The sequence below is a fragment of the Microtus oregoni genome, unplaced genomic scaffold, assembly GCF_018167655.1.
Source record: "Microtus oregoni isolate MIOR12 unplaced genomic scaffold, Mior012 000025F_ref0000491, whole genome shotgun sequence".
In the NCBI taxonomy this organism is placed as follows: domain Eukaryota; kingdom Metazoa; phylum Chordata; class Mammalia; order Rodentia; family Cricetidae; genus Microtus; species Microtus oregoni.
In genome coordinates, this window is record NW_024543084.1 from 5,296,963 (window position 1) to 5,324,005 (window position 27,043).

General features: G+C 37.3%; 1 protein-coding gene across 1 annotated transcript in view; it reads left to right on the forward strand.

The window, feature by feature from the left end:
* Positions 1-27,043, forward strand: part of Lrp1b (LDL receptor related protein 1B) — a 1,777,071-nt gene that overhangs the window by 1,198,089 nt on the left and 551,939 nt on the right. Inside the window, exons 28-31 of the mRNA XM_041674488.1 lie at positions 6,281-6,412; positions 8,683-8,910; positions 24,111-24,285; positions 24,982-25,076. Coding sequence (XP_041530422.1) covers positions 6,281-6,412; positions 8,683-8,910; positions 24,111-24,285; positions 24,982-25,076 — 630 coding nt within the window. The remainder of the gene's footprint in view (positions 1-6,280; positions 6,413-8,682; positions 8,911-24,110; positions 24,286-24,981; positions 25,077-27,043) is intronic.

Sequence of the window (27,043 nt, forward strand, 5' to 3'; positions counted from 1 at the left end):
CACACAAACACACACACACACACAAACTAGCAAGTGACTAAAATAACTTTTAAAGAACATTTTTTATAAGATCTTTTTATATAGAACCTCTTACATACTATGAAAGAAAACACCAAGGACCCAGAGTCTCCCTCTAGTCGTGGGCTGCCATATTGGGAGGTTGCAGGGAACTGTGTGGTAAAGCAGGAGTCATGGCTGATGCTACTCTCCCCGTGGAACTCACCTGATGGTTCAGAAGTAGTGATCCTTTGGGTTCTTTGGCTAGTACTTGCACATAATTTTTGACCTGAAGTTCCACGTGTCTTTTCTTGAATGCCCTGGTCATCTGTCATAGCAGTAAGCAGCAACCTAACCTGCTACATTTCTTTCCCATTCTATGGGTTGTAACCTGCGGAATTTTCAGTCAGAGGTATAATGAAGAACTCATCTTTAAATACTTCCTTCAACATAACGCTCAGATCAGAGAGTATGCATGAAATACATCCACATGACAAATTAGTTTGCTTTTAATAACTATGAAAATATTGCACAGCTATCCTTATGTCTTCACAATTGTAATATTTAGTAGGGATTGTGGTTTTTAGGTTTTGAGCTACTAAATTAATGACTATAAGAAATGGTTTTGTCTATGGACTGTGTCATGTCTCTCCAGTATAGTGGATCTACTCAGAAGCAAAAGACTCCACACATTACTTATTGAATGAGAAGGAATGATATTGTGGCACTTTTTCCTCTAAGGAAAAGGAGTGGTTATTTGGTTGGAGAAAGGTGTTTTAGCAAGTTTACTTAAATAAAAATGTTTTATTTTTGACTTCTCTTACTTGCATACAATGGGGAATATTTTCTTCTGTGGATGTAATTTAAAGGATTCTCTCAGGACTCAGGAAATACAGTCTTTATATCCATTTAGAGAATGCAACTTGCTGTTTCTTAAATAAATTCAGTTCATTTTGAGTGATCAGGACATGTTCTCCTGCCTTCTGCCCCCGCTTGTATCACGGAGTGTCCAGGAATCACTATTTGCCTTGTTCATCTGCTTCAGTGAAGCAACCATTCGATGTGTACAGAAGAAGACACAGGACATGGCCAGTATTTTGTTAATGTAAAGGGGGGAATTACAACAATCTGGTGACAGAGGCGCAGTATTCTCTCAGGGAAACAACAGTCCCTCATTTCTGGTGAATAACACTTTGAGGATCACAGTAGGATGTCTCCTTTTGAAACATATGGCATTCACTGTCTATTAAAAGATTGAAAAACAGATTTTACAAATGACAGAAATGATGATTGCAAATACCTTGAGCTCCCCAGTGTTTCCAAGCAAAGAATTCAGACAAGCATTGACAGCAATTCCCTTACAATTAACTGCTCATTGTATTCACAGATTTCCAGTTCAGGTACTAGACTTAGAGGTTTTGAAAACCTATTTGAGTTCCTTTTGACTCCTAATACCATCGTTATCTGAGAGTAGGAAGAAAGAAACCAAAGTTTAGCTGGGCAGGTTGATTCATACCTGTAATCTTAGCACTTGGAAGGCTAAGATAGAAGGAGCATGAGCTCGAGGAATGTCTGAGTTACATAGGTCCTTCTGCCTTGGCTTCTCAGAGGCTGAAATGACAGGAGTCAGACATCATGCGCAGGTATTTGGGGCGTTGTTTTTGTTGACCATTTTTATGTCATGTATCCATTGTGTTTTACAAAAAGATTGACACTGTTTCTCAAAAAGTAGACGTAATAATAAATGCTTCCACTTGGTACAGTAAAATATTACTCTAGAAAAAAATTTGACAATACTTATAAAAAAATTATTCACCCACTGTTGACAAATTGATAAGTTATATTGACTTATATATATTGACTTATATTTAACTGAAGACAGTTAAATAAGGCAAATGGAATACTTCCTTTCTTCTGCTAGCATTTCTGCCTGTGTTGATGTAAGGATGCTTTTAATGGAATTTATAGGTTTTTTTGTGCTCAGAATTATGCTGGATTTTGCTAGCCAATGATGCAAATTAGTAGAAACATTAATGACGCATATTATGTATGTATTAGTACTAATTGTAAGCACGGTCCCTTTTCTTAAAATATTAATAGATATATTTCTCTGCAAACATATTTATTGAGATAATTTCTCAGCTTTGTAAAAATTCATCTTAAATGAATGATAAGGTTGTAACAATGTTTTAATAGTTGATATTAATTGAATAATCAATATTCAATATTAAGTGTAAAGATTGACATTTTTTCTAAAAAGCATTAAAATATAGGCAGTTCCTATTCCTGCTGCTTTATAGAAATTTTCTTGCTCCAGTAGTCTTCAGCACACACAAGACTGTAGGTTCAATCCCAGTACAATAACAAATAAATAAAGAAAATCCATAGAGTGGTTGATCACACAGAGTACACTAGGCTCAAAACAAGTACAATAACAAATAAGTTCATAGCCTCCTGAGCATACACAAGATCCTTGCTCAGTCCCCAGCATAATAACAAATAAAAATAAATTAACTCATAGAGGGAGGCAGAAACAGGCAGATCTCTGTGAAACAATTAAACAAACCAAAAACTGAAATACAATTCTGGGAAGTTTAAGGACAGACAAAAAATAATTATATAAAGCAGAAGAGGAAAATGATTCAAAGCTTAACTATTGTATTGCTTGAAAGAAAGGTTAATTCTTTTAAAAAAAATCTTAGAATAATAGTTAGTAATAAAGAGCTGGAAGCTGACCAGGAGGAATTGGTGGACCTGGTAAAGGAATCCCAGATGAAGTGGGTCACTGAGTCTGTGTGAAGGAACAATGGGGACCCATGAAAACTCCTCAAGCCTGTCAGGCCTTTTAGAAAGACAACCAACTGTAGTGGATGGAGACTAGAAATGAAGAGATTACTAAAGTAACTTCAGTCAACCATGTAGAAGACGGAGCATACCTGCACTGAGTGTGGTCACAGAATCAGAGAGAACCGAGCAAGCATTAATGATCAAAAATAATGTTCCTTGGTGCAATAACAATGGGGTCTTTTCCAACGTATTTCCTCACTGCTCTATGTTTGGAACAACCGAGAGTTTAGTCAGTTGTTAGACTGTGTAAATCAGGAGAGATGACACTGGTATCTCTAAGGATCTTTGTTTGACTTCATGGGATTTAGAAAAAAAAAAAAAAAACTACCCAGTGCTTATAGCATTCCATAATAGTTACCTCTTTCTCTCTCTCGGATCCAAAGAAGCAGTGTTTGGTGAGGGTCACAACCTCTGTATTGATAAGAGATTTGTAATAGTATTTGGCAGAAAACCATTAATTATTTCCTATCAATGGTTGACAAAACATTTCTGAATAAGAAGTATTTGAAGGTTTTGTGAAACAGGAAACCTCTGCCAAAAATCAATAAACTCTTTTTGCAGTACCAAAGCAGCCGTGGATAATATGTAATTAATGTGGTCAGCTATGGATTCATTCAAACTTCACAAAACCGGTCAGTAGCCTGGACTTGCTCTCGGGTCACCATCTGTTAATCCCCACTTTATGTGACAAAGGAGCCCTGTGAACCAAATTCTTCAATGGAGCCATTAAAATAGAAAACTATGCTCAGGTGTTTACTAAGAAAGAAACTTTTAAAAGACTCAGCAGCATTATTTCAAAGTGAAATGAGATTAAAATGGAAGGCAAGATTTCTTTGTGGATTTTCCAAGCTGTGAAGCAGAAAATATTGTGAATTATACATTATAGCCTTACCATTTATATAGATACAGGGCTCGAAAAATCAGTATATGATTTTAATCTAAGGACATAGAATTTTTAAGATGTTGATTTATTTTTTAAAGGGGAGTTTATGATTGTAGCATGCTTAGAAGAGAATTATTTTATACTAAAAATTAAAAATAGAGTGAAATCAAGTACCTAAAAATGACGGTTAAAGAATCTGCTTTTAATTGCTCTAAGAAGAGTCCTTTTTTTCCCTTTCTTTCTTTTTTGTTTTGTTTTGTTTTGTTTTTCAAGTGTAGGGGATGTTGAGTTTTCTCTTTCTCTTTGCAGCCACTGGGAGCCCTGGCTCCAGTTGCCAGAACACTCTGTCTCCCGCAGCACAACTCCACCTCCATCTTTTACATCTGCTGATTTGCTTCTATAACTCTAACAATCAATTTGGGACTCTGATTAATGCAAATTAAGTTAAAGAGTGAGACAAAACAGATTGCATGGGAACTTGGGTGGCGAGACACTTGCAGTGAGGAGTCTCCAGGCCCACAGCCTCTATCCTTTTCTGTTGGTTCTTTTGTTAACAGATTTTTCTCAGCAGATGACTTTTTTTTCAGAAATTTTAATTCGCCCTTTAAAAAATATTTATTTTTAATGAGTACAAAGGAAATCCCTGCTTTGCCGTCTTCAGGTTGGGAGTAGGATGAACATGCACATGCTTATTGCATACAGCTAATTTCTCTCATGTCCTCCATATTGATCACGTCTTCTCAATATCTTTCTTTGTGCCATAAGATCTTATAACACTAATGCTAACTACTGGGGGATGGGAAATAAACTGTTTATAGTCCTGTATCACAGGTGAAAGCACTATCACAACAACAAAAGATATAAACTCATTTGAATGGAGTTTTATTCGCAAGGAATCTATGAAGAAGAAATGCTACAAGCTATGCACTTTGTCTCCTTTTGATGAAACAAGGACATTGCTAGGTAAATAAGATAGAGAATGAAGGAGAGAGCTCTAGGTGAGGGCATTCTGTTGCTGCTCTGTTGGCATTCTTCTTTTGAGATAATCATGTCCATTTCCTCTAGAGATTTGAAAGGCATCTTTCACAAGACAAGCATAGGAGTAGCTATAGGGAAAGGTCAAAAAATCTGACCTAGGTTTTATGACCTATCACAAAGAAGAAGTTGACAGAGAAGACCAGAGAGAGCTCTCTGTGCCTGTCATTTTTCAATATATCATTGCATAGTTTTGGTGGTATGTCTTGACTCTGCCTACCCAGAGCAGTCAGTCCCCTGCTCCCTGCGAGAAAGGTACTATTCATTAGCTGAAAACTAAATTCCTGTCATTGAGGTCAGAAGGGGTATCTCATTCTGCCTTCAATTTAGTAGCCTAGATCTAAAGACTTTATTCTGTAATAATGAATAAATAATACTAACAATAAAATAATAAACTATTTAACAAATAGGCAAGCGCTATTAAAATAAGAATGAAAATAATAGCTGTTGATCGATTGATATAAAAAAATCTTTGGGGCAGGAGAGATTGTTCAGCGTGTGAAGTCTCTTCACCACAGACTATGATGTTCTGAGTGTGATCTCTAGGACCCACATGGTGGAATGAGCAAATCAGTTACTGCAAATTGTCCTCTGATGTCCACAGACATGTCACTGCATATGAACACACACACACACACACACACACACACACACACACACACAGCATTAAATGAAATCTCATCCCAACTCATGACAGAGAGACAGGGGAAGTAGCTCAGTGCTGGGTTCTTTGCCTAGCATGTCTTATGTACCCAGGGAAGGTAGGAGAAAAAGGAGAAAGTCTGTTACAGTGGTTCCCTGGTACATTCACAAGAGTGGTATGCCCAGATCAGGAGTCGGTGTCTGAGGCAGGTTAGAAACATGGAGATATCCATTGGAACTCCCAAAATTTATGACAGAATCTACCTGAACTTTACTGGTGTTTGGTTTAATTTTAAGAAAAAGTGTTCTGCCAATGCAAAGAACTCCAATTAAACCAGTTTAGAGCAAATTAAAATGCCCGTGTTTAATAAATGTACAACTCTGGTGGACCAAGACAGCATGGCGGGGAGAGGAGCCCAAACAAACCCTGGGGACCACCTGTTCCTTTTTCTGGTGTGAGCCTAAATACTTTGTGGATGTGGTCCTGACCCTCCCAGGGGAGGGGTCAGCACTTACCAGGCTAGGAGTTGGAATCCAAGCACTCTGCAGGCTGGGAATTGAAGTCTAACTCAATATTACAATTGGTATATGTTATATGACATGTATTAATTCTATGTTAGCAAAGCAATGATTCCTAATAATTTCTCTCCTTAATTCACAAACTGTCTTTTCATCTGTGATAAGAGGGGAAAATGAAGAAAATTATCTTGGCTGTGAACTATATGGGAATGAAGGCTTCCAGTGATGTGCGCAACTGCCTGCCATTCTCATAGGAACCTGGTCGTCTCAGCAAGGAAAACTTTACTTTGGATCATTAAGTGAATCAATCTTACATTCTCCCTTTTCACTGTCGCTATTTCACTGTGTCCTTGGCAGCTTCCAATCCTTGTGCAGCCAATGAAGGCAGAGGCCCCTGCTCTCACCTGTGTCTCATCAATCATAATAGGAGTGCAGCCTGTGCCTGCCCCCACCTAATGAAGCTTTCCTCCGACAAGAAGACCTGCTATGGTAAGTTTCCCACAGTTCTTAGCCAAATCTGAATGGAGATATTTCCACTTCTGCAGGAATTTTACTCACAGTGAAGTAGAAGAGGTTTTGAGTATCTTTAAGAACACATTAGCTGTGACGGCTGGCAGCCATTTTTAAAATTCAGTTATTTCTGAGGACACTGACAATCCCTTAACATGTGCTATGGTATATTTTCTATTTATTACCCTATTCATTTTTTCTTGCTACTTTCTTATTTGATGCATTAGCAAAATTTATCTCTGTAAAACAGAGAGATGCATGAGTATACGGGCATTTCAAGGAAGTGATGATGTAGGTCACCTGCATAGCAGGAGGTTCTCACCAGCTTTCATTTCCTGTTCCTTTTACAGTGCATTGTCAGCCTGAGGGGAAATGAAAATAAACAAAGAAACAACTTTTAGGTTGGACACTTGTATTAATGAAAATACACATTTTTCTTTGTAGTTACTTAATCCATAGGGCAGAAAACAGAGTCATTTATCAGATGCTAAATAATGAGTCTATTACTAGTGGCTTTAATTCGGTGCAGTTAGTATAAGGCAAGAACAGACTCATCTGATGCAGATTCATGCTTATGTTTATTTATAAAAGGGCACAAAAGGCCATCAAGCAGTAATTAGGATAAAAGGTTGTAGCACAAATAATAAAAACTCCGAGACTGATATTGGGGTTCAACCCGAAGATCAGAAAAGCAAAGCAGCCAGCCCCTGGCTCTTACCTCTACCTCAGACCAAAAGTAGGTGAGGCCCTGTCTCTGAATCCTGGAGACTCCATACTCCACACTCCACGGAATTCCTGTCTTTTCTGCTTTATACTCTTCTCTCTGCCCAACCATACTCCTGTCTCTACCTCTCTAGTGCTAGGATTAAAGGCATGTGATCCCAAGAGCAGAGATTACCTTTGAGTGAGCTCTGTTTCTCTTTCAGATAGATTCAATAGCCCAAGGTGACCTTTAACTCATAGAGATCTCTCTGCCTCTGTCTCCTTAAATCCTGGGATTAAAGGTGTATGCTACCACTCAGTGGCCTGTATGACCTACTAGTATCATTGCTTTGCTCGCTGATCTTCAGGCAAGCTTTATTTATTAAAACACAATATACCAAATATTTGGGATGGACAGCTGCAAGTTCCAGCAAACCAGAGGTCCATGTCAGGTTCATTGAGGTGTTGTCTTTCTTGGGCTCTGGGATGTTGATGAGAGGAGCATGTCCCACCTTTTATCATGATGAAGTTATACAACAAGTAGTATACCCATTGCATGGGTGCATGCATAATGTAGACTTGAAGAGGAATGGCATTCACTGTGCCCACTTTCTCTTAATATTGCCCTTGACAATCCAGCCCCACAGAGAAATGACCAACACCCATCAGCTAATGAAGAGTGTAGGGACTAGAGTGTGCTGGGAATTTTAAGATTCCTGCATAGAATCCAGGAGTTGCATGTTAGGCAGTCTGTCTTGCTCTATATATTAAGAGTAGTGTTGTAACAAGAGTGTACCATAGACCCTCATGTTAGACTAGTGGATTTCTCAAAATAATAACAACCCAACCACAGCACATATTAGAATAATTATAACTCCTATATCCAAAAAGTATAAATAGAGTACCCAAATGCTGTCCAATATCAGGACAAAAAAATTACAATAAAATCTGGAGACTACATGAACTCTAAGTTTGATAAGGAATACGTAAATAGAATTAAAAAAATAATGTGTAATTTTATTCAGTGACGTTTTTAAGGCAGTTATATTCTTAAGTACTTTAAAAATCATTTAATAAAAGGAAATTTTATTGTAATTATATTCAATTATGAGATACTGAAATATGGTTATTAAGTATATATATGCAGCATGTTCTTGTTTTGCTTGTTTGTTTTCTGTTTGTGTCAGTTTTTGAGACAGGTTCTCACTATGTAGCCATGGGAGGCCTGGAACAGAGAGATCTGCCTGCAACTCCACACCTAATTTTCATTAGCAATATTTACCTGTGCTGAGTTAAAATCAAGTACTGAGAATTCTTTGACATTTCAAACTAAATTACTAAAGATCTTTCTAGCCTGTTTTGCAGCTTCTTGTTCTGAGTACTTTCAAGATACATGATCTATATAGTGTTTCCACCAGATTTATTTTTAAAAATTATTCTCTTGTGTTAAAACTGAAGCCATTAAAAGCTGCTATTTAAAAATTTCTAGAAAGTGTTTAACTTGTCAACAATATAAGAAAAATGATTACTTTAATTTGTTTCTCTAGAAATGAAGAAGTTTCTTCTTTATGCAAGACGTTCCGAGATCCGAGGAGTGGACATTGACAATCCGTATGTAAACTTCATCACGGCCTTCACTGTCCCAGACATCGATGATGTTGCTGTAATAGACTTCGATGCCTCTGAAGAACGTTTGTACTGGACGGACATCAAAACACAAACCATAACACGGGCTTTCATTAATGGAACAGGGCTAGAAACAGTTATTTCAAGAGGTAAAAGAATTGTGTGACCTCAGCAGTGTTTGTCATTCCATTTGCAGTAAACAGTTTCTTTAACATTCTTCCTGCACTGTTCAACTCCACTGAAAGTTGGAACTGGTTATGCACAGACCCAACAATCTACTCTGCATCTACCTACAAAAGTCAAATGCCGCAGTTAAACCACAAACTATTTGAAAACCAGAAATTTAGTTCCATTCAAAGGAAAAATTCCAAAGCAAATGAAAAATTTCAAATGTCTAAACACATTAAGAAACTTTTTTTTTCTGCTGTAAAACATTACTCACATGGAGACAGCATAACATGTAGCAAGGATTGGATCAGTCCTCTGAATTAACTTGTAGAATCAAACCTGACTTTATTATACAGAGAGATATTCCAGAAGCTCTCAGCAGATTCACTTGCATTAACAACAACAACAAAAAAGTTCAGAAAGACTGGCAAGATGACTCAGTGGCTCAGTGGGTAAAAATACTTACTGTCCTAGAGAATCTACACCTGAAAGTTGTCCTCTGACATTTACGTGTTTGCCATGACATGTATCAGCTCACATGTCTATGTATGAACCTGAACACACATGATGATGACAATAATCATTTCCAAACTATAAAATCCATCAGGAATTAAACATGTACATGAGTGTGTTGGCTAAACTCTCAATATTCAGCATCTAATTAATGCACTATTGGTTTGTGTTGGAGCTTTTTGCTTTTTGTCAGTCACTAGCTTGGTGAATGGGTCTTCACTGAGGACTGTTCATTGTGTCTCAAACCAGACCACACTTGCTTTCCCTGAAACTATAGGCCCTCTGCACTTCATAGAGGTGTTTCAAGAGGACTGAGAGGCAGTGTGATTTTATCAACTTGATCTAGCACCTTTGCTGTGAAGAACACTGAAAATTATAATCAAACTGTATTTGAGAAGTGTAATTTTTTTCATTTTGTTCAATATCTTTATTTATAAAATATTAATATCTTTTTAAATCTTATATTTTTAATTGAATACAGATTCTGCTCTCATACAATACATCCAGACCATAGTTTCAACTCCCTTCACTCCTTCTAACTCCCCTCACCTCCCCCAGATCCATCCTTCCTCTGTTTCCTCCTCAGAAAGGGGAGGGATGGATCAGAAGTCAAGAATGTTTAAATTCCTAATTATTTCAATAAAGAATACAGGTTCTCAAGCCACAGCCTTTCGGGAACTTAAGCTATACGCAAGGGTGACATAGGCGGACGACTGACATGTGTCTGTATTTAGATCAACTGGTCATATATTAGTGCTGTTAAAACAATGTGCTGAATGTTCATTCAGTATTAATTCATCAGAAGTGATAAAATTTATTTCTAACTCAACTGAAGAAAAGTCTGAGAATGGATATGATGATTTCCTCTTTCCACACAACTCTTTTCTAACAGTACTGGTTGTAAAACTTATACTAGGTCAAAAGATCTCCTTATATTCATTGAAATGATCCTACTACTTGAAAGGAGTTCAAGGCCTCTATGACTTTATCAATAAGAAACACATTCCTCCAAAAGCTGAGACCTGTACACGGCTAAAGATGATGTTTATAAACATTAAGGCACAGGCTTCTGACTGTAATGGTAGGAAGGGAATCCAGTTCTAATTCATGGAGAAAAATACAAGACTTTTCCATTTAACAGACTTTGATTGCACTTACCTTTCCAAATTGAGCAATAATATTATTTCACTAATAATGCCCATACTCATTTGGATCTGCAATTAATTAAGACATTTGGACAAGTATTTTCTATCGGAGAACAAATAGAGGGAGAGATATATGTAGTGTAGCCACTGTGATATCCATACTGCTTCCTCCAGAGAAGCCAGAGCAGGACAAGCCCAGGGAGCTGAAGTAATAGAATATTATTACATAAAGTTCCATATATATATATATATATATATATATATATATATATATATATAAACTAGCACTGATTTCTATGCTTCAGCTTATGTTAATACACAGAATGGTATTTGTTTTGAAGAGGGCAGAGTGAGACATTTAGCTTTGATTTGGAAGTGATCCCTTTATCAAAGATATTTAATAGAGATTCCCGGGCTATGCACAGAGTTTAACCTGAAGGAAGAGGTAGAGACTCTACTAAAGTGGTTCCTGTTCTTCACAGAGTCAGAGGATTTGCCTTTTTTCCAGAGTGCAGCCTTGTAAAAAAAACAAAACAAAACAAAACAAAACAAAAACAATATGGTGCTTTCATTGAGAAAAGCCCCATATGCTCGCTTGTGCATTTGAACACTAAGTCAGTAGTTAGTGGTATTGTTTGGGAAGGTTTAGGTGTGGAGTCTTGCTGGAGGATATATGTAGGGAAGGTCATGGAGAGTCATAGTATAAATCCAAAAGATGTGAGAAGAAAAACCACTGACCCAAATCATCATGGGAAAATTAATTAAAGCAAGCAGAAACAATGTTTCTAATCTGTGTGTACACATGCTGTCTTCCTTTATGGTGGGGTTCTAGAGGTCATAAGTGGACATGAACAAAACAAGGTTTTCTAGCTCAGGGGTAGGTGGTTTTTAAATGGGTGATTTGGTTGACAAAATAGGTGGGGTTATGGGAGCAGAGTCTAACAAGGTAAACATATCAACCTTTTGAAACAGATGTAGGGTTGCAAGACCCTACATTGTGGTCATTGCAACTTTTTGAAGTAAGACATATCATTTCCTGAAACAGGCAAGGCAGAGCCATTTGTACCTAAGGTTACAGAGGGGGAATGGCTCAATCTTTAAGAAACAGTGAAATAGGAAGGGGCCGAGTTTGTTTTTACTGTAAGACAGCTTTTATGCCTAAGATAAAAGTAGGCTGGTTCATCAATAGCTTTGATCTACCACTACCAATTATCTGTCTATGCTTCATTCTTGCCTTTGTAGATATGAAATCTCAGCTTCCTGAACCTGTTGCCATACTTTTCATTTGCTGCCATGCCTTCTTACCATATGGACTCTTATACCTGTAGAACCATATAACAAAAGCACTCTTCCATAATCTTTTTCATTCATGGTGTTTTGTCACAGCAATGAGAAAGTAACTAATACAGACTGGTAGAAAGTGCCATTAGCAGCATCAAAACCAGCAATGAACTCTTGAAAGTTTGGCTTTAGACCTCATCACAGTATCACACATTCTCACAGTAGTCTATTTACTTTGCTTGTCCATCAGTCCTTATGCAGTCCTGTGGATGGCCTCTGAAGTTCTTGTTTCTCCTCTGCTCGTGACTGCCCTTTGATCCTTCACAGTGTGTTTTTATTTCTTTTTTTTTAATTGAAAATATATTCTTCTTGCATACAGTACGTCCCCACCACAGTTTCCCCTCCATCTACTTCACCTATACCCCCACTTCATGATTCTCCCAGAACCACTCACCCTCCATTTCATCTTCAGAAAAGAACAGATCCCCAGAAGATGGCAGCCAGGCAATACAAAACAAGATATGATAAGACATGACAAAAGCCCTTTTCTTGAGGTTAGAAGGGCAACCTAATAGGAGGAAAGGAGTCTCCAAGGCAGACAAAGTGGTCAGCGGTACAGCTGCTACCACTGTTAGGAGTCTCAAAAGAACACCATGCCAAGAGTCATAACATAAAAGCAGAGGACTATGTGCAGATCTATTCAGGCTCCTTGCTTGTTGCATCAGTCTTTGGGAGGGAGCCCAAGTAAGACTTATTTAGCTCATCGAATGGGCATATTCTCCTGATTTCCTCCATCCCCTGACTTCTAGGCTTTCCTCACCATCTTCAGTGTTCCGAGATCTCCGAGGTGAGAGACTCTTTGAAATTTAGACTCCAATTTAGACTCTCTCTGCGTAATATGGTGTTCTGGTCTCTGCATCCTCTCCCATGTGCTTCTTGGAGAAGCCTTTCCAAAACTACTGAAAAAGGACTACTGGATGAGGCACAAATCTATCAGTATAGCAGAATACCATTAGAAATCTTTTTCTTTTTTTCTTTTTCCCCCCAGTAATGTTTAGTTCTACTCTAGGCTTCCGGGGTACCCAGCCTCCAGTTTACTGGCCTTTCAGGCAGTGTAGGGACATGGGCTACCTCTTGTGAAGTGAGCCTCAAGTTACCCCAAACATTGGTTGGCCACTTACACATGCTCTGTACCACCATTGCCCCAAACATATTGCAGGAAGATCAGTTTGTAGATAGCAGGTTTTGTGACTGAACTGGGGTTTAGATTTCTATTTTTCTAGCCTGTGTAGTACCTTCTGATGCCAAGAAGATTTAGGGGTGAAGGATCCCTGTGTATACCAACTCAACCTCTCTATTTTCATGAGCTGAGTGGAACTTGTTTTCCACAATGAGGCCCTGTTGTCAGTTTTTAGAAGGTAAATTTTTGACCTAGCATTAGCTTTGGTTGTTAGGGACCTCAATTAGACCTCCTCAGTCAACAGCTCAACAAAATGTACCTAAGTTCCTCCATTGGAAACCTTGCCTGGCCATAAAAAGATGGCCTGTTCAGACTCCATATGCTCCATTACTAGGAGTCCCAGCTAGGGTTACCCTTAAAGATTCCAGGACATTTTCATTGCACTGCATTTCCACATCAACCCCAAGTGCCCCAGTTTGAGTTTTCTCTCCCCACACTCTCTGCCTCCATCTCTCCCTCACCCCCAGTTGGATCTATGCTTCCCCCGATTGCCCCCTTTACCTATCCTTTCTTGGTCATTCAATTGGAACTTGATCATCATTCACATAACAGCCAAATTTTTGTTTCAGTCGATTCTATATCATTAAAGGTTATAGGGTCTATTTAAATTAGTTAGCCAATCTTGATTTAATATTGGTAAACGATACCTATGAAGACAACTATCCATTTCTTTTATATTTTCCAGTTTGATGGAGCACATATTATTCTCTAGATTTCCTTGGTGACTTCCTATGATTCCCTTTTCATGTCTGATTTTGTTAATTTGTGTATTCTTTCTGTGTCTTTTAGTTAGTGTGGATAAGGGTTTGTCTACTTTGTTGGTTTTCCCAAAGAATCACTCTTATTTTTCATTGATACTTTGTATTGTTCTCTATCTTTATATCTTATTGATTTCAAACTTCACTTTGAAACTTTCTTCCTGTCTGCAACTCTTAGATGTGCTTTTTTCTTTTTTCTTTTTATTTATTTGCTCTATAGCTTTCAGGTGTTCTATTGATTTCTAGTATAATATTTCCCCATTTTTTAAATGTAGACAGTGCCATGCACTTTCATCTGAACATTGTTTTCATTGTGTGTCATAAGTATACATATGCTTTGTATTTGTTTTTATTGAACTCTAGAAATTCTTTAATTTTCTGTAGTACTACCTTGGCTTATTTTTTTTTTTTTTTTTGAGTTCAGTTTCCATGAGCTTGTAAGCTAGTTCTTATTTCTGCCGTTGATGATGTCCAACTTGCATCCATGGTGGTCTGAGAGAATGTGGTGGGCTTTTCAGGGATTTTCTTAAAAGACTCATTTCATACTCTCCTCGGTTTAAATCTAATATAAAGTCAACTGCAAAAAAATGGGTTATAAATATATCCAATGTTCCAATCATTCCTGTTTCCTGAGACAAACACTTATTGGTTCAAGTTTTCTTAAGAGAAACAAAAGCTTGCCTATCTTTCCCAGCACTAGACTTTGAATTAATATGTTATCTGTGAAAGATCTTCTTCATAACTATTTTGCTAAGTAGCTCAAAATCAGGTAATTCAGTATAATGATAAATATTAATATTTGAATATAAGCATATTTATCATATATTTGATAGTATTATTTATATGCAGTATGTCCACAAATGCATATACATACAGTTGAACACTGATGTGTGTTATTCTGCTCTCATGAAATTATATTACTTGATGTTGTCTTAAAGAACTAATTAAACATATATATATATCTATCTATATCTATATATACACATATACATACCTATTTTGGACTAGCCTAAGGCTGTGGCCTAAGCAATCCAACAATGGATGTCTTCTTTTTTTTTTTTTTTTTTTTTTTTTTTTTTGGTTTTTTCGAGACAGGGTTTCTCTGTGGTTTTGGAGCCTGTCCTGGAACTAGCTCTTGTAGACCAGGCTGGTCTCGAACTCACAGAGATCCACCCGCCTCGGCCTCCCGAGTGCTGGGATTAGAAAGGCTAAGGATTTGGAAGTTGTTCAGTCCACGAAATTGAATATTTCAGCAGTAGCAATTTTGGGCTGGAGTTCCAGGGAAGTCCTAGACAGCCCCTGCTTTGGAGTCTATTCTGGAATGCTGAAGAAGTGGATTTGGATGTCAAGAAAGAAATGCCTCTGGAGAAATATAGTTGAGCTTGCCAGTGAGAATGAATAGAAGCTGTGGCCCAGAATTAACATGGGATATCTACCGCTAAATATCAAAAAAAAAAAAAAACAAATCCTTCAAAATCCTGCCCACCTACTTAGGTTTTAGTTGATTCCAGGTGTAGTCAAGTTGGCAACCAAGATTAGCCCTGACACAAAAATCAAATGCATTTTTAAGCTAAGAGAAAAAGATATTATAATTCCCAGAAAGTTCTGGGCATCAAAAAGCTTTACTATCTGGTCCCAATACATCTCTTTTTGAGCCTCTGCCTGGACCAAATAGTTTCCCATCATTCATGTTGTCAGGCTTACTGATTGGATATGATAAACGACCCAACGTTAGTATGACACAAATGTCATCTCACTTAGTCTCTACACAGCTAATTTTGCAAATGAATAATTTCCATTCTATAGATGAGAAAGCTCAAGGTCATAGGAAATGAACTGTTGGCTCGAAGGCATGGTGAAGAACTTGGCAGAAAAAGCTTACCCTCCAGGTCATATTATTAGCACTCCTGTATCCTTCATTTTATTCAATAAGACAATTCGGGATTTCACTGAAAGTCACTGGGGGTAATTCCATTAGCTCACAGTACTTTCCTTTTATGATGGTTCCAGAGTTCAGTTGGACCTCCCAAGTGTCAACTACTCAGTAGTATACTGTTTTACACAACAGTGTGCCTCTGAAAAATTTAATACACTGCTGATAGCACAGCAAAGAATATTACAAAACATGAATGAACCTTCAAATTCTGAATATAAGAAAGAATAATTGGATGGATTGTGCTGGTTGCTTTTTTCAACTTAACACAAATCAAAGTCATCTGGGAAGGGAAACCTCAAATGAGGATTTGCATCCATTCAAGTGGCCCATGGGCAAGTACCTGGGACATTTCTTTTAAATTAAAGATTGATGTGCAATAACCCATCAGAAATGGGCAGTGCAATCCTCGGGTGGATGGTTCAAGATAGTGTCAGAAAGTAGGCTGAGCAGGCAATGGAGAGCCAATCAGTAAGCAATATTCCTTCCTGGCCTCTACCTTAGTTCTTGCCTTCAGGTTTGTGCCTTGGGTTCCTGCTATGACTTTCCTCGGTTACTTGTGACCTGGGAAAAGTAAGGTGAATTAAGTTACTTTTGGACAATATTTTACCAGAGCAAACCAGGTTAAGTTACATTTTCTTTTGTTGATATTTTTTCTAGAGTTCCATTTTAATTTTTTTTTTATTTTTTAATTTACCCCTCTAATGCTGTATTTACTTTGAGGTTCATGTTGCTTTCCACTTTCTTAGATAAGGGAAACTATCAGTTAGCTTTGCAATTTTAGGGAATATTAAAGCTTCATTTACACTTGAAATTGGCTTCAATGTTAATCACACAGGTGTGTTCTTTCTCCCACATTTTCCCCTTTTATAAATAAAATGACTTCATGAGTTGGAGATAAAAGAGGTTAGCTTTAACCACATGCTTATTTCTTACAGCGTGTGCTTCCTACACACTCAGTATCTCTGCAGATCCTCCAGTGGTTTCTTGGTGAAGTGCACCATTTCCTTTTCCCTCCCAAAGATTTTTATTCCTATGAAATGTGAGCAGAGTTAGACACGCCGTCACCAGGGTATGAGAGTCCACGTCATGTTGAGGCAAATCTCATTTTTATTGGCAAAGAAGCTTGATGTGTCTGCTATACTTAAACTAATCCCCTGCCTCTGCCTCCAGAGCACTGGAGATTATCACTGTGTACAACCGTGCTCATTTAAGTGTAATTCTCAATGAACTTTGGATCTAACTGGATTCTTCTAAGAGGTGTCTATTCATCTTTCAAACATCATCCAGTTTTGTAGTAATTATTTTGTCAGAGTGAAGCAAAGCTTTTCTCTATATATATCGCAAAGTAATAAATGCAAGAATGGTTTGAAAATAATAATTATTCTAAAGATTGATACATAGAGAATTAAGAAACTGAGCATAGGTCCATGACAACAGTACTTTCTGGGCTTTGAAAGCATTAGAATGCTTAAGTGTGGGACATCGGCTCTTTACTGATATCTGTTCAGAATTTTCTAGTTCTCATTTTACCCAGAAAGTTTTTGTGGTGAAATAATATCAATATCTGTGATGCAATAATGAAGAAGAAAGAAAAGAAACACAAGCAGCCATAATGATGCTTTCAATTGCTACCCATTAAGAACTACGCATTCATAGTTCAAACAGATAAATGGCCATACTGTATATGCCTACTTTTCACATTTTCAATTAGAAAAGTAGGTGTGCCATTTTGTTTTAATATGCAGGATTTTGAAGGAACTTTATAGCATTTTCTAGGTTTGGCATTAGACTTTTGAAATGTTCTGTGTTTGAATATTTTAAACTTCTCATGATAATTGATTAGTTCAAGGTACATCACAGATGGTAGTATATCTAAATGTGACTAAATATTATGCATGGTTAAGACAAATAAGGACTGTACCATGGATGAACAGCTTTGACAATTAGACCCCGTTCATCTTGACTTCTGGCATGTAGTTAATGAGGTACTAACTGTGTAAGTAAGTAAGAAGGCCTTGAGGGAAATGGGTCACTAGTTGAGGAATCCTTAGGCACAAAGCTCAGTGAACCTTTGGGAAACCCTGATGAGAAAGTAGCTAGACACTGTAGAGGCTTCATGTTGTACTCTATCCCCTAAAAAAGTAAGGGATTATTTTGCTGTGATTTTTTTTTCCTTTTCCCTCAACAAAATGGGGAACCACTGGTAAAATTTAAAGGTGATATAGGTAAGCTAAACTCTTTGAAAGATAAATCAAATGGGAATTGTTAAGGTTGACAGCAAAACTGTAGACAGTAAAGATAACAGGCAGGGATGATATTAGAAAGTTATATAAATGTTCAGAATTTGAAACAAAAATTAGCCTAGAGCTAGAATGTAGGTCAGTTGGTAGACTGATTGACTAATAGGCATTAAGTCCTGGGTGTGATACCAAGTGCCTTGTGATGACATACACCTAGCACTAAAGGGGAAGAGTCAAAGGAATCCAGAATTCAAGACCAGCATTGTTTACCCAAAAACTCTCTCCCCCAAATCCTTCCTTTGAGATGTATGAAAACGAGGGCAGACCTTGGACATGGCAAAGATGTTATGATGTAATTAACAGGTTGAGATGACAGATAATCAAACAGAGGTTGGAGGAGCTAGTGCAAAAGCGAGCAAGAAGAGATATGGTATTTCTCTAATTGACTGACATTTTACATGTATGTGTGGTGTGTCCACATGTGTTATATGTAGTTTCATGTGTGTGGAGACACCCAGAGATGAGTATTTAGAGATGTGTATGTATGTATAGATGTCAGAGATTAACAGCAGAACTTTCCACTAGTGATCTGAAGACAGAGTTTCTCACTTGGACATAGGACTTGATAATTTTAATACTCTGGCTGGTCCTGGTTGAATACTTTCTGTCTTGACTACCCTCGTGGTAGAAGTAGAGGTAGTATGCCAGCCCATTCTGCATTTGAGTGGGTTCTCTGGATCCAAACTCTGGTCCTCAGAGTTGTATGTTAACTGAGCCATCTTTCGAGTGATGGATATGCTTTGCTTAGCAGAATATCCTCAAGTTCCCTCCATGTTTTAGCATATATCAGATGCTTGTCTGTTTCAAGACTGAACAATATTTTACTGTGTGTGTATACTGTATCGCATTTATTCATTCATTTCGTAGTCAACACATGCTGCTTCTAAATTTGACTGTTGTCAAAAATATCATTTTGAACATCACAATCCAAATGGCCCCTTGAGACATCTTCTCTCTTCTGCATATCTTGAAAACTGTTTGCACAGACCTATAGTTCCAGTCTTGGGAGGTATAGACATCAGATGTTCAAGATCAATCCCAGCTACAAAATGACTTTGAGGTTAGATTAGGATTCATGAGATCCTTTCACACAAAATGAGGGGGGAGGAAGTAGAATTCCTGAGCTTGAAGATAACGCTTTTGTTCTGTTTTGCTTTGTTTTGAGGTAACACCATTCTGTTCTCTCATGGGCTGCACACATACCCCTACGATCAGCACACAAAGGCACCAAGCTTTACCAATATTTGTAAATTTCCTGTTTTTATTTATATTGTAACTTAAAATATTTAAATTAATTCGAGCTGATATATATTATACAAAAAGTGTACATAATTCTTGGTACCTTGTAAAATCTTGATGCATATATATATATATATATATATATATATATATATATATATACACACACACACACACATATATGTGTGTATATAATATAGCACTTAAATCACGGTAAACTTTCAGTCTTATGGGATATATCATGTCTTAATTTTAAAAGCACTCAAAAATTCTTCTAGGTTTTAAAGAGCATATGCAGTTCATTGTCAATACCTGCAGAAAACCATCAGCCTTAAAGCTCAGAACTTCTAGTTAAGTTTAAGAACGTTAGTTCTACTGACCATCCCATCTGAAGCTCCCGTCCTCTTTTCATGGCCTCTGGTAACTGCCACTTAACTGAGACGCCAATGAAACACACAGCTTTAGACTCTAAAAATGAGTGAAATCACGTGGTACTTGTCATTCCAATGTCTGGTTTATTTTACTTAATGTAATAATCTCCTGTTCTATCTATCTTGGGGCAAATGACAAGATCTGACCCTCTTTAGCTACATGATATTCCATTATTCATTGGTACCATAGTTTCCTTTCATAGTCATAAGCTGAGAGTCACTTTCATGTTTCCATTTCTTGGATCTTATACATAAGAGAGAATGAATATGAGATTTGAGCTATCTGTTCAGATGCTAGCTCCTTTCTTTTGAAGAGATATTCAGTTGTATTATTGTTTTTTTTTTTTTTTTTTTTGTGGTTCTGCTTTTAAACTTTGAGAAAATTCAAACTGCTCCCACAGGGATCTACTTGTTTACATAACTGCCATCTGGGGGCAAGGATTCTTTTCTCTACTAATCCTACTGTCTTTTTGATGAATGCCATTTTGATTAACTTAGTTTTTTTTTAATTTTTATGGGATGTATTTTGATCATGTTCTTTACCCTCTCCCAACTCCTCCCAAATCCTGCCACCTCCTACCCACCCACCTTCATGACAATTGTCTTTCTTATTGGAGTGACTGGGTGTCTGATCATGCTTTCATTTTCTTCTTTGATGACTAGTATATTTGTGCACATTTTCAAATTCTTTTGACTATTTTTATATCACCTAATGATAAATTTGTATTCAAGTCTTTTGCTAATTTTTAAATCAGCTTTTGCCATTATCACTAAGTTGTTACTTAAGATAAGCTGAGCACAGCATTCAAATTCAAGGAATATTTTCCCTCCGCTGTGCAAGTGCTAGCTCACTCTTGGCTTCACCACCGTACTGATAACTGTCAAGTTTATCTGGTTGGCCTCTGGATTTGCGCATGTGTCTTTGCAATCATCCCTTCATCTTCTCACAATATTCTCATGTTGTGTTTATGGGGATTTTGCCTTTTATTACTCCAATGGGAAAAAGCTCCAATATTAACTCAGTATTCTTGCTTCCCCATTTATATGCTCTCCCCTGAAAGCATTGATTAAATATATTAGGTAACTTTTTCTAGCTTTCCATGGTCACTCTGGCTAACCTTTTTCTTTGTTTTCCAGTTCCCAGGTTAACTGTATCCAGCTGCTGTTTCTAATTATTCTGCATACAGTATTTAATTTTGAGGACTCTTGATTGATTTGTTCTTTGGTTTTGCACTCACTTACATTGCATCTGTTTGGATGTTCATTATGTTCCTTTTTACTATCACAATGGACTTTATCTATGGAAATATAAGAGCATTACTTAAAACATTTCTTTCATGAAAGACTAAAATTTGCTGTTGATTTGGAAAAATGAGGCTTTTAAGCCTCCGATCAATTTAACTTTCTCATTCGACAAGTAGATTTCTTGTCAGTGCCTAGTAATATACTGCTCAAGGTATAAACCATTTGGAGATATCCTGACATTTGCTTATAGCTAAAGAACTGATAGAAAAATCTAGAGAAAAAAAATGTTAATTTTTTTCAAAAATTCTTCTTATTTAAATGGGAATGTTTTCCCTATTCACCCATCACTAATGATAAATAAAATCTTTCTAGTAACCCTGTGGTCATTCTGCCTTGTTCTCACACTTTTGAGCTGTATTATACAAAGCCGCAAATACCCTACAGAAATGAAGATTCTGTTTCTAGGTTTGGTCTTGATGATTGTCACATTTCTGATCTCTCGTTTGCTTACCATTATAGCTTAAGCTGACTTGCATTTGTGTGTGTGTGTGTGTGGGCAACATGCAGACATTCATCTGTCTGTCTTGTGCTTTCACATATATTTGAGAACTAAAATTTATCACGCACCAGAGACTTTTGTGATTAGGGAGGCCTTTGCAGAACATATCATCTGTGTTTAGTTCATTAAAGTGGATTTACCCCAAACAGATGAAAGCTGAACTTTCTGAGAAACTCGCTCAGAGATATTGGTGTGTCTTAATTTGAAAAAGCAGATGTTAAGAGTCAAAATATATTGTTTCAATATTTTTATTTTATTCAATATTTTATTGTCAGACTGGTAAATCAAAATGCTGTCTGGGCTCAAAACAACCACAGAGATACAAAATTCTGGTTGAGATTGTCCAGATGTGTGCTCAGATTAAAAAAATAAATAAATAAAAAAACACCTTCAGCCTCAGGCACTTCAGCCTACACTTTAGTTTTGTAGCTAGTTGATATCCTTAAAATTTCAGATTATTGTTTGGCAAGTTTAACAAGTCACTACAAATCCTTATGTTGAATGTATGCTGCACATGTCTGAGAAAATAGTCAACATATTGGAAACATATATTGATAAAATATACAGAGTTTTGCTCTACAATTATAGAGGAGCACATTCTCCAGGCCATATATTTGGCTTAATTGGTAAGCAATTTAAAATATTCAGAGCATCAGAAAGATACAAATATTTTACAAAGCATGTCATAGAAGAACAATATTACATCCTCCAAATGATTCTCAGAAATCCTTTGTGTTATTTTTAAGTTGTCTTAGGTTAAGATGAACAAAAATGGAGGGGAAAAACAATCTATGTAACTAATGCTGATAAAAAAGAACCAGGGCCCCATGGTTGGAGCAAAAATCCAAAGCTCATTCTTTTAGGACTGCCTCTCTTCAGCAGGTGAGCTCCAGAAGGTGGGGCAGGAGGAATGCGCCATGAGAGAGAAGAAGAGTTTAATTTCAAAAAGTGTTGTATTATTTTTGTCTCAAGAACAACAACAAGAAGAATATGCAATTGTGCTGTAAACTAAGGCCGCATTCAGAATGTAGAGGTTGAGCAGTGACAGAAGGAAACATACACAGGGCACAGATGGAGAAACCAGGCACACTGAAGAAAAGCTTCCTGACATTGGAAGTAAATTAGACAGGCATCACCCTCCTCTTTGCTTCACAGCCGCAGCACAATTACTGGAACCCTGGCCCTCTTCTGCTTTGTTAGCAAGTTTTGTAAGTCTGCACTTATCTACTTTGATGGAGTTTTCCAATTTTATTGTTTTTGAAAATCTAGTTTGCTGGCCTCCTTTGAGTGGGCAGTTGTATTGATTCCAGTGGAGTGGGGTAGTAGCTGCTGGGACTGGTCAGCACTGCAGGAAGTTCATGCCTGAGGACCACCTGAACACCCATCCTTCCCACATTTGCTGAACAGGCTGTGTTTTCACATGTCCGCCTGAAGGTTTAGGAACTAATGATTAAAGAGCCCTAAATACTAAAAATTTGGAAATACTAAATACTAGAAAATAACAAAATAAAAAAAAGAGACAAGTCCAGGTTAAACTCTCAAATGCCATAGATAGTTACTAAAATGGTCCTACTATACATTACTAATCTTCATAATTCACAACAGTTGGCTTTAGTATGTATCTCTTTTTTAAATGCCCCTGTGTATTTAAGACACATCCCCATACTTGTTTTTCAGGACGCCCAATTCACTAATCAAAGAAAAACAGTGCAGACACCCACACCCGTTTCAGTGGTACTGAATCTACTCTTTTTTTTTTTGTTTGTTTGTTTTGTTTTTTTTTTTTTGTTTTTCAAGACAGGGTTTCTTTGTGGCTTTGGAGCTCATCCTGGAACTAGCTCTGTAGACCAGGCTGGTCTCGAACTCACAGAGATCCGCCTGCCTCTGCCTCCCGAGTGCTGGGATTAAAGGCATGCACCACCATCGCCCTGCCCTGAATCTACTCTTAATTAGACTTCTGTCATTACTGCAGAGTCCACATTTGGAATAACGTTAAAATGATTTTAGTTTTGTACTCATAGTCCATTAAATTCCTGCTAATTGTCTGTGTTGAAAGGTGTTCAAGTTTGCTGGTTTGGGGGAAGGTTGAATTATTTTATTTCACGTAATTTGCAAATCAGCACTAAAAAACTTCATGCAGCCCATTTGTTAATGACACACAGTGCTTTTTCCTAACTAGACCTTTGTGGTACCGACTGCAGAAGCTATTATTCTCCCTCAAATCGTGGTCACTCCTGCCCACAAGACTTCTTCCAGTGTCCGTTCCAAGCTTTTACTGGAGAATCATTGACTGCTACTCTAATTATGATGATAATTGTTGCTTCAGGTTTCCTAATGCCTCTGCAGTTAGACATTAATGATTATGCATGCCTTAAGAAGTGTTGATGAGGGAATGAGATTACAATCTTGTACAATTTTAGCTGACAAATTAAAGTGTAAATTAGGTTTTCCCTTAGACAGAGAATAACTTACCTGAGGAGCCAGGCGTACGTGAACCTTCGGTCACTCTCCATTTTCTTTATCCTGTTTTGCAGATATTCAGAGCATCAGAGGGTTAGCGGTGGACTGGGTGTCGCGTAATTTATACTGGATTAGCTCGGAATTTGATGAAACACAAATTAACGTGGCCAGGCTAGATGGCTCTTTGAAAACCTCAATTATCCATGGAATTGATAAGCCACAGTGCCTGGCAGCTCACCCAGTCAGGGGGTAAAGTATGATTTTTAAAATTCTTTTTTGTAACATTTTTTACTTTATTTCTGATTTTACACAAAACGATTGTTTAATTCAGATGATACGTGTATTGAAGAGAGAGGCGAAATGTGACTGGAAATTGAGTATGGAAATTGTTATAGAGATTTGGAGTCTTCGTTAGAGATTTTTATCCAAATGAAATGAAATCTATAAGCTCTCATTAGTGCGTGTTTCTAGGGAATGAGAGTTTAGAACAAAAAGTTGCAGAAAAAAAAAAGCCATTTCCTTTAGAATGCTGTTTGTGAATATTTCCTTACTGTGTGGTCACTACAAAGCCAGCCTGCTCTTGCCTCTGGTGAGTCGAGGGGCCAGTGTGATACCAAAGCTTCACCAGAGCATCGACACATTCTAATCCCTTCTCAGCCAAGAGAATTCTGTTTAGATGAAGACAGAATGAAAGTAGTTTGTTGTGGTCTGGGTTAAGCATAAGATTTGGAAGTACTAGGAAAATGAGAAAGGATAAAATTCTTTCAAAGAGAATAAAAAACAAAAGAGATGTTTTCCGCCTAGGAAAATGTGCAGGGACCCAACACTTTTAGTCATTTTGGAAAAAGAGTTAATCTTGTACCTAGAATATGTTTTCTTACTTTAGTCTTTGTCTTATGTTTCTTAAATGGATCTGCATGTAATATTTAATCCATATCTTTTAAGGAAACTATACTGGACAGATGGAAATACAATAAACATGGCGAATATGGATGGGAGTAATATCAAGATTCTCTTTCAGAACCAAAAGGAACCAGTTGGTAAGTATTTTTTTATATAATTAATAGTGACAGGTTTAATGAGATGCATGTGTATGATTTTGAACTCAACACTAAACAATTATAGAAGAGTAATATAAATTGGATCGAATTTCTTGGTACCAGAGAATTGGTTTTCTCTATATGAGATTCCTTTTCTGTGGGGAAGGGCTTGCTATTAAACTTCTTTAGCACAGAGACTGCCTGAGCATCCATGTGACAGCTTCATATGTGCATATTATGACATTTGCTTGCTTCCACTTGTTCTCCTCCCTCTTCAGCTCTGCCACTTTCCTCCTGTTTCCATGGATTCTGTTAGAGCATCCTTCCCCTTTTATCCTAGTTAGGGGGTCTAACACTGCTTTGAACACCGAACCATTAGCAACTTGTGGAGAAAAGGAGTTATTTTATTTCCTCTTCATCAAAGGAAGTCAGAGCAGAAACAGAAGAAAGAAATCCGGAGGTAGGAACTGATGTAGTGGCCATGGGCACCTGCTCTGTCTTGGTTTGTTATATAAAGCTTGCTCAGCTTACTTTCTTATGTACCCCAGGACCACCTGCTCAGGAGTGACACCACCCACAATGGGCTGTGTCCTCCCATATCAATTACTAGGTAAGAAAACATACTACTGGATTACAAATAGGCCAAACTAGTGGGGATATTTTCTCAATCAAGGTTCTCTCTTTACAAATGGCTCTAGCTTGTGTCAAGTTGACCAAACCTAAATGGAATACCTCCTTTTAGACCAATTCCTTCTTTTTCATAGATCTCTTTCTACCTTCATGTCATTCCCACAGAATGATATTTAAATACAGATTCCATGTATAGAAGAAAACATAATTGTCTCTGTCAATCTGGCCTGTTTTACTATGTATAATGATCTTGGGTTTCACCTTTCTTTCTCCCTGTAGATGTCATGATTATATTCTGCATAAAGCCTTAAAGACCGAATCAAATTCTGTTGTATTTATGTATCTCATTTGTTCTATCAGTCCATCTGTTGATGAACCTCTAACCTAGTTTCTTGTCTTGGCTATTGTGAGTAGTGTAGTCTATCTATAGCTATAGAAATTCAGGTATTGCTGCGCTTTGCTGACTTAATGTCCTCCAGTTATATGCCCAGGACAGATGCAGCTGAGTCAAACATTAATGCTCTTGGTTTGTTTTTTTTTAATTTGAATATTATTTATTTTGTCAGTGGACATATATATGTATGCTTGTATGTGAGTGTATGTATATGCGTGATCCCATGTGTGCATGTAAATGTGGAGGTCAGAGGTCAGCCCTATTTTTTCTTTTTAGAAACTGTACACTTTGTGTCTGAGACTAGGACCCGAGGTTTCTGTGGATACCAGGCTGAACGGTCAAGGAGCCCCTAGGCTCCTCCAGTCTCTTCCGTAGCTCTGAGATTGCATGTGGACACCACTACACCTGCCTTTTTACATGGGGCTGGGTATTGAAGTCAGGTCTTAATGTTTATGTGGCAAATGCTTTATTGACTGAGCTCTGCTCCTAAAGGGATTTTAATGTACATTTCTACCTTGGTTCAGGGTGGTAAACATTTTTTCCCACTCTTTGTTGGTAGTTTCTCATTCTCCTGAGAACTATCAACTCAATTTATTAGGTTATGTATTGATTAGATATTTTGGCTTTTTTTTGATGTTTAATATTTGAAGTTGCTTACATAGTCTACGTAGTAACCCTGCGTTCAATGTGTAATTGGCATATGTTTTCTCCCAATATTCAGCTGTGTCTTCACTCTGACAACTGTTTCCTTTGCTCTGAAAGGGCTTTTCAATATCATCAATCCTGTTTGTCAATTCAAATTGACCCCTTTCAGAAGGTCCTAGTCCACACTTACATTTGATGTTTTATTTACATTTTCTTCTAAAAGTTTCAGAATTCCAGATATTACATTAATGTCTCTGATGTAATTTGAGTTCACTTTGTACAGGTTAGAGATAGGGGT